The sequence below is a fragment of the Plecotus auritus genome (genome assembly GCF_963455305.1).
Source record: "Plecotus auritus genome assembly, chromosome: 3".
NCBI classification, from domain to species: Eukaryota; Metazoa; Chordata; class Mammalia; order Chiroptera; family Vespertilionidae; genus Plecotus; species Plecotus auritus.
The window spans coordinates 203,788,953-203,798,114 of record NC_137772.1 but is presented as its reverse complement, the minus strand read 5'-3'; the positions used below and the strand labels follow the sequence as shown (position 1 = coordinate 203,798,114).

General features: G+C 38.1%; 1 protein-coding gene across 1 annotated transcript; it reads right to left on the bottom strand.

The window, feature by feature from the left end:
* Nucleotides 1-8,856, bottom strand: LOC308244613 (NKG2-D type II integral membrane protein-like; the record flags this gene model as incomplete). The annotated part of the gene is made up of 7 exons (XM_080660761.1): nucleotides 1-118; nucleotides 1,399-1,502; nucleotides 1,805-1,956; nucleotides 2,418-2,453; nucleotides 2,667-2,759; nucleotides 7,985-8,080; nucleotides 8,814-8,856. 7 exons carry the CDS (start codon nucleotides 8,854-8,856, stop codon nucleotides 1-3), a joined length of 642 nt encoding a protein of 213 aa, XP_080516887.1.
* Between the last annotated feature and the right edge of the window lie 306 nt (nucleotides 8,857-9,162).

Sequence of the window (9,162 nt, the reverse complement as noted above, 5' to 3'; positions counted from 1 at the left end):
TCACACAATCTGCTGCATGCAGATGTATGTGTTTGGAGTTAAGCAGTTTTCTGTGTAACCTTGAAAACTTGAACCGTAAACTGCACAGGTTCCTTTTTCCACATCAGCCATTGTTAGTCTAGATTAGAGAGGAAAACAAATCATATGTATGAGTACATTAATGCAGAAATATAAAAATGAAATACTATTTACTTAAATATAGGTACTGAAATACTATCATTATAGCAGATTTAAGGACCATGCCTGGCCTTTTTAATTTTAGATAAGTGAAATGTAGCCAACTCAGGTAATAAAAGTGAAAATTGCATTCTATTATAAATTAGGTGCTACTATTTTTATACATTGGAAATTAGTCAATGTAGAAAGTCTGGAAACTCTTTATATGTGTACCCACTATATAATAAAGAAGTAATACACAAATTGACCCTCACGTCATCACAAGATGGCCACCCCCATGTTGTCACAAGATAGCCAGCAAGGGAGGGTAGTTGGGGGTGACCAGGCCTTCAAGGGAGGGCAGTGGGGGGGATAAGGCCTATGGGGGGGCAGTTGGGGGCGACCAGGCTGGTAGGGGAGGGCAGTTGGGGGCAACAAGGCCGGCAGGGGAGGGCAGTTGGAGGCCATCAGGATGGCAGGGGCGGGCAGTTGGGGGCAATCAGGCCAGCACGGGTGTGGTTAGGGGGTGACAGGCTGGCAGGCAGAAGCAGTTTGGAGCAATCAGGCAGGCAGGCAGGCGAATGGCTAGGAGCCAGCAGTCCCGGATTGTGATAGGGATGTCCGACTGCCACACTGACCATACCTCCACGATGCCCACCAACCAATCAGGACTGCGTATGCAAATAAACCCAACAAAGGTGGCGGGTTAATTTGCATATGCAGGCACAGAAGGAAGACTGAAGGCTCCGGCCCGAGTGAAGACTGAAGACTGAAGACTGAATACTGAAGACTGAAGAGGCTTGGCTTCTCCATTGCAGCCAGAGCGAGGGCCTGGGTCTGGGTGCTGGAGGAAAACCGTTCCCAGCAGCCAGGGGAAGGAAGGCCTATTGCACAAATCTTCTTCACGGGCCTCTAGTATTTATTACAAGATCCATCTGTTTCTCTCCTAGGTATTTATGTAAGAAAAAGGAGAGCCTATGTTCATACAAAGTCTTGCACACATATGTTCAGAGCAAATAGTTTGCACAGTATTTAGCACATAGCAAACAATTAATTTTACTCATTTTTATGGGTACTGGCTGCTTCCCAAAGTACTAAATCTAGGCCCCAAGAGTTTTGGACTGACTCTATTAGCATATGGGGATGTCCTGGCATTGTGTGAAGGAAAATGTGATAGTTCAGTGACCAAAGGAATAGCTTAGAGGCAAATCCACAACTAGAGACCTATAGGTACAGACTTACTGATCTGGAGAGAGAATGGAGCCATCTTCCCACTGCCAGGTTCCATTTGTTGAATTCTTTTTTAGTCCCATCCAATGATAGGACTTCACCAATTTAAAGAAATCCTGTTTGAAATCACAAATAAAGCCAGTTCTCAGAATGTTAGGAAATAGAAGGCTATAATCATTTAATCATTTTCCCCACAGTTGAGGAAAGTGCATTCTGTCCTCTTTCAGAATTCCAACTTCAACAACACATTTATTATATAGTACCTGCAATTTTTGTGCTTTCTTATTTTGAATACAGAAGAATTTGGGGTTGGTGTATCAGAGCCTAGTGTCTCTATTATACGTCAGGTTCATATTCCAGAGCATTGCCACATATGGTAGGACTCAATATAGGCGGATGAATTAAAACAATACTTCACCTGGTCCTCTTTGCTGTATATCTTCAGGAGACTGGAATTTTGAGACATGCAGGAAGCTTGGCTCTGAAACCAGTCCTTGCTCTCATTAAAAAAACGGTAGCAGTTGTTTCTATAACATAGCCAGTTTTTAGGACATGGGCCACAGTAACTTTCTAGAAAGGGAGAACATGTTATTAATTCTGCACATGTCTGAACATTATACCAGATTTTTTTTCGAGGCAGGGTAAATACCTTTTTTATTATAACTCTAAAATTCCAAATATTAGGCCATTGTGGTCATACCCAATGACATACCTCTACGTATTTATAGATAGATATGCCAAAACTATGTTTTCCACTTTTTACAATTACTCCTTCATTGTAAAAATAAAATAAAATTTAAAAAGCTATAGTGAATTGTGGACAAGAATCATTTTCTTTTACACTTTCTTTTTATTACAGTTTTTGGGATGAGATTGGTTAATAACATTATATAGGTTTCAAGTGTAGATTTTGATTATACATGATCTGTCCTATAAACTTTCCTGTTAGCAGCATTGGATACATGCCTAATCCCCAGTATACACAGATACATGCAATTTGTGCTTCAAAATATGAGAAAACTTTCTCTTACCGTTCAAGGAAATTGGCACTGCTTGGTTGAATAATGCTATTAAAATAATCATAATTATTAGAAAGTTATGTGTTGTGACACAGTTCAAGCAAAAATAAAAATAATTGACAAGTTTCTAGACTAATAGCTAAAATATAAAGGCACATTAAATGTTGCTAGTTTATGTTTCTGACCTGCTGAGTATTAATCAAAGTAATGTATTACAATCGTTAGATCAGCAATGCTATCTATGTCTCTGTTATCACTTACAATTTATGATGATGGCACTCCATATCATTACCATTACAATGAAATGGATTCCCAGAGCTACAGCAATGCACCGGGTAAGGAAAAATGCAGATGCTGATAAGAAAAAAGAGAGAAAGCATAAAGGGTTCTGGTATTTTTATGTTTAATATAGACGTTAGAGTGTTTTCTATGTGGGATTGATATTAGTGGTTTTTTTCCTCATATATTTTCCCAGGACAGGTAAAATAAGTACTTAGTAAATTATTAAAAATAAGACTATAAAATCTACTATTTTCTCCTATTTCTCTCTACAAGTTGCCCAGAATAATTCATGGTTAAATTTCCATTTTTTAAAAATTTCTGAGATACCAATCCCAAATCCCTCTGTATTAAAAAAAAGAAAACACAAAATTTGCAGGTATTATATATATGTTGTTTTAGTTGGAATTCTGCCAGAAGATAGAGTGCATTTTCCCCAACTGAGAAAAATGGACAGTTTCCCCTAAACACCCCTTTAAAAACATGTATTTAAGAAACTATACAAAATGTTCTATGATTATTTTTACTTAAGCAAATATCCTAGTGATTATTCTAATCATGTGTTTTGAAGTTGTCAAATTTTATAAATAGCTGCTTGCATTATGTCTTATTGGTATATGGACAAAAATCTCATTATTGACTAGAGGCCTGGTGCATGAACTATGTGCATGGAGGGGGCTCCCTCAGCACGGACTGCACCCTCTCCAATCTGGGATCCCTCTCCCAATCTGGAACCACTGGCTCCTAACCGCTCACTTGCCTGCCTTCTTGATGCCCCTAACTGCTCCCCTGCCGGCCTGATGGCCCTAATTGCTCTCCCCTCCTTGCCTGATTCCCCTAACTGCCTTACTGCTCTCCCTTGACAGCCTGATCCCCCTAACTGCTCTCCCCTCCTGGCCTGATCGCCCTAACTGCCCATCTGCTCTTCCCTCCTGGCCTGATCGCCCTAACAGCCTATCTGCTCTCCCCACCTTGCCTGATCCCCCTAAATGCCTATTTATTCTCCCTTCTTCTCTGCGCCCTTTGGACCCCCGGCACAGGCATGCTGAAAGCTCCTGCTGCGACCCCACCCCCGTCCTGATTGGTCATTATGTGATGGTGTCCCAGACAATTTGCATATTCCTCTATAATTAGTATAGATAGACTGAATTTTTTCAATGCATATTCAAATTGTTTCTTAGTTTTCACTATGAAATAATTATATACATAAAATTTCATACACACCCATAAACTGTTTTAGTACCTCTCTCTAGGAAAAATTCCATAAGAATTATTACTGAGTATCAAAGAGCATTTCCTTTTTAAATTTTCATAAAGATTGAAAATTTCCATCCAAAGAGACTTTATCAATTTATGTAGTACCAAATATAGATTTAAAAGACTTTTTGCTCACTCTTTCTACTGCATTAAGCATTATTCAGATTTTTAAATATATAAATCTGATCAATGTTATTTAACTTCATTTTTCTTGTCCTACCTAATAAAGAGGGAATGTGCTAATTGACCCTCACACCATTGCAAAGATGGTGGTGCCCACAGCCAATAAGTAGGGAATATGCTAATTGAATGCCACGCCCTCAAAGATGGTGGCACCCACAGCCACAAGATTGCGGCACCCAGTCCCCTCAGCCCCACCAAGGTGGCAGGTGCGTGGCAAGACCAGGCCCACCCCCAGGCAGGCCCAGCCGCTCTATACACCTGCCTCCGGAGTCCCCCAGTCCCCTAAGTCACCCAGCTGTCCAGGACTGGACCGAGGCGCAGGCAAACCTCAGATGGCAGCTACCTGGCCGCCCAGGGCCAGCCTGAGGCACAGGCAAGTCTCAGATGGCGGCTGCCCAACCGCCCAGGGCCACCTGAGGCACTGGTAACGAGGGCCGGCCAAAGCTTGTGCTGCCGGCAGTGGCAACAACAGAGGTGTTATGGGGCATCGCCTTCCCCTGATCACCGGGTCACCTCCTGACCCTGAGGGCTCCCGGACTGTGAGAGGGGGCAGGCTGGGCTGAGGGACCACCCTCCAGTACATGAATTTTCATGCACCAGGCCTCTAGTTATAAATAAAAAGCCAACAAAAGATGAAATATTTTGTATTATGGTTGTCATGTGCTTATTTTATTTCTTTGAGACTTCTCATTTGTATTAAGTAACTTTTTTCTCACTTTTTAAGTTGAGAATATTAGCTAGTTTCTTGCCATATGTTTTGCATTATTCGTCTTAGATTTCATTTTTGTTTTAACTTTATTTATGTTACTTAAGGGTGTTTAAATGGATAATACTTGACTTGCTCAAACCATTATTCTTTTTTGATATTAATAAAATGCTTTCATTATTTTGAGTTTATAAAATGAAGCTTCCATCGTAAGTTATATAGTTTCCTTTTGTAAGTGGGTCTATTTGGTGTGTGTATGTGTGTGTTTGTGTGTGTGTAATAAATGAGGTAGAAACTCAAATTTATAAAAATTTTTCTTTTCCAAATGGTTGCTGAATTTTTCTAACCCTACTTAGTGAATAAATCAATGTATTCTTGATGATATGAAATATTAACTTTAGCATATAATACATTCTTATATGTTTATGTTTTTCCTATATTCTCTAATCTGTCTTTCCCACTCAAACTACATGTAAAATATCCCTCTTTAACAATATACTTTAGTACTTTCATATAGAGTCCCCAATATTATATTACATTTCTTCTTTAAAAATATATTATCAACCATTAAACTTCATTATGCCTTAAAAAGCTTAAAATGAACTTTTCAAGAATCTACTAAGTTAAAATATAGTACATTAGCCTGACTGGTGGCTCAGTTGTTTGAACATTGCTCTATACATCAAAACAATTTTGTGTTGATCCCCAGTTGGGTGCCTATGGGAGGCAACTGATGGATGTTTCTCTAGCACATCAATGTTTTTCTCTTCTCTCTCTCTCTCTCAAACCAATTTTAAATATATATTTCAACAGAATCACATTAAATGTATAAATATAGAGAGATAACTTACATCTTTAAACTGTCTTTAATCCTTAAATAGTGTCTTTTTCCATTATGTATGTCTTATTTTATGTTCATTAATACAACTTTAAAGTAATAAATTTATTTCCAGTATTTTTCATTATAGTTTTTTTCTGATTTTTGGTCTTATAAATTTGGCATTTAACTTTTTATCACATTTTCCTGGCTTGTGTAGTTTAGTAGACTGTTAATTTTTACATATTATTTTTAAACAAGTCCACATATCAGATTTCCTTACTATTTGTAATTTTTGGCATGAAGCTTTTAAGGGTTCTTAAAGTATTTAAGATCATATTTGTGTTGCCAATAATATTAATTTTGCCTTTTATTCTAATTTCAGATTATTTGTTTTTTTCTTTTCTTCATTATGTATGTTGGCTAGCACCAACAAAGCAATCAATATTAATCTACATTAATAAAAGAGAAATATGCAAATTGACCGTACTTCCACCATGTCCATCAGCCAAACAGGAGTGAGTATGAAAATTAACCCAATAAAGATGGGGGTTAATTTGCATATGCAGGCATGGAGCAGCTGGGTGGGGCAGGACGCCCGCTATGAAGGGGAGGGCGGGGGTCGGAGGGAGCTACAGGAGCGGTGCTCCGGCCCAGAGCCAAGACTTGCAAAGGCTTCCGGGCAGCTGGGAGCAAACACTTGCGGGGTCCCGGGAGGCGGCCGGGAGCAAAGACTTGCAAAGGCTCCTGGGTGGCCAGGAGTGAAGCCAGGGGAAGGAAGGCCTATTCTTGCATGTATCTTCGTGCAACGGGCCTCTAGTCAACAATAATAATAATAAAATCATTGCCTTTTTCTAACTTTAATGAAAATGCTATTAACATTTATCAATAAGTATAATGATAGCTTTTGAACATATGTCTTAAAGTAGGGCTTATATTTTAGTGGTTTTAAAAGTTAAGTTCTTTTGAATTAAGAATTCATATTGAGCCCTGGCTGGTGTGGCTCAGTTGGTTGGGTGTCACCCTGTGCACCAAAAGGTTGCAGGTGTTTTCCTGGTCAGGAAACATGCCCGGGTTTCAGGCTGGATCTCCACTAGGGGGCGGGTAGGAGGCAACCTATCAATGTTTCCCTGTCACATCAATGTTTCTCTCTTCCCCACTCCCTTTGTCTCTCTCTAAAAACTAATTTTATAAAATAATTTATATTGATTTTTTTATCCAAAACCTTTTCAACATTATGCACATGATCTATAATCCTTGATTATTACATACAGCACATTTTCATTCCTATACTTAACTTTTGAAAGTGTTGCTGTTTGCTAATAATTAATTTTTTAGTATTTAATTCAGGGTGGGAAACTTTTTTTCTGCCAAGGGCCATTTGGATATTTATAACATCATTCACGGGCCATACAAAATTATCAACTTAAAACTTAGCCTGCTGGCCGAAGCCGGTTTGGCTCAGTGGATAGAGCGTCGGCCTGCGGACTGAAGGGTCCCGGGTTCGATTCCGGTCAAGGGCATGTACCTTGGTTGCGGGCACATCCCCAGTGGGAAGTGTGCAGGAGGCAGCTGATCGATGGTTCTCTCTCATCGGTGTTTCTAGCTCTCTATCCCTCTCCCTTCCTCTCTGTAAAATATCAATAAAATATATTTAAAAAAAAAAAAAAAACTTAGCCTGCTGTATTTGGTCAAACATTTAATTAAGTCACCCCTAATGCCTTGGCAGGGCCAGACCAAATGATTTCTCAGGCCTTATGTATCCTGTGGGCTGGACGTTCCCCACCCCTGATTTAATTTAAATTTATAAGTGAGATTAGTCTGTTGGTTTCCTTTTTTGTGTAAACGATTTCAGGCTTCATTTTCAATCACACTCTGTCTTGATAACGGGCAAAGAGCATATCTTCTTCATCACACAGAAACCTTTGCTGCTGGGAAGGTAATGGGGGAATGAGGACAAATGTGTAATACCTTAATCAATAAAGAAATTAAAATGCAAAAAAATATAAAAACAAACCACTGAAGAATATTTTGTATTTCTTTTCTGTTTTCCATTTCTATTTACTCCTCCTTACAGCTAGATGTTCAGTGATCCTTAGAAATTACTGTCTCAATGGGCATTATTATGATAATCTGATCATTTTTAAGGCATGGAAAGATCCTAAACTCATTAGTTTCTGCTCCTTTTATTATATATTCCAATATTGAATTAGAATTAATCTCATTTCTGCTTTTCTCATAAAGGTAAAATAAACATGTTTACCACTGATAACTACAGAGTTCCCCATTTTCACCTCAACCCGATGAGTGGAACAAATTACTTGTGGTTTTCTCTACGTCTGTTTGTGGTTAATATGGCTCTTTTCTTTTGCCGTGGTGTAGAAGCAGCATTATTTACCAGTTTAAATTTATAATTATGGGATTCATGCATCTCTGGAGAAAAACAGTTTAGGCCAGTGTGAGTCATGGCCTTTCTGTCACTTGGGTTATAAATTTTTAAACCTTAACTTGTCATTTTCTTTTGAAGTATAACATCAAGTTAGTTTTGTTTTATGTTAATTCATTATTATGATTTTTACACTTTGTAGTATAAATAAGATTATATTTATTCAAGAGCAAAATATCTTTAAGAAGATCCTATATGCAATTAAAACTAGTTAGTTCTTAATGTGTAATAAAATCTAACACTCAAATAAAGACACAGTATAATGAAAAAGCCAGTGCCTTACTTAGGGAGTTACACATGATTACTTTACAAAGGCCATTTACTAAGTTAATAACTTCATAAATTGAACAAAAATGAAAGAAAGGAAAGAAGGAACAAAGGATATCAATACAACCTGCCATGGTTGTTTTCAAAAGTGAAATAAAATAATGTGCACTTAGTATCAATAATGTCAACCACAATAAAGGCTAGTGTGTCTAATTTTACTCATAGTGAAGGATATACAAGGAATAAAATAGTACAGTCTAAAGCTTTAGGATAATGAAAAGGAATCTTGCTTTTGAGCAAAAAAGGTAACTCTTGAAGTAGTCAAAATTACTAAGTATGTAAAAGCCGTTTATAAATAAAATGCTTTTCTACACATTACATGCTTGTATTAAATTCTGGGTATATTGAAATTATACACAGGCCACACTACATATTTATGTGGACAGTACATACCCATGCTGTGCAGAGCCCACCGATCTCGGACCAGCCCCATCATCTAATTATGACTGTTTATCTACCACAGAGACGAATCCAAAGTCTTCATTTACAAATGTTCCTGAATAAAATGAATTCACACCTTTATTAAATTCCTTTCTGAAATAAGCCAGTCAGAGGAAGATAAATATCACATGATCTCACTCATTTGTGGAATATAATGAACAACATAAAATGATGAACAAAAACAGTTCCAGAGACAGAGAAGCATCAATCAGACCATCAAACATCAGAGGGAAGGTAGGGGAGGGTGGGAGTAAGGGGGAGAGATCAACCAAAGGCCTTGTATGCATGCATATAAGCCTAA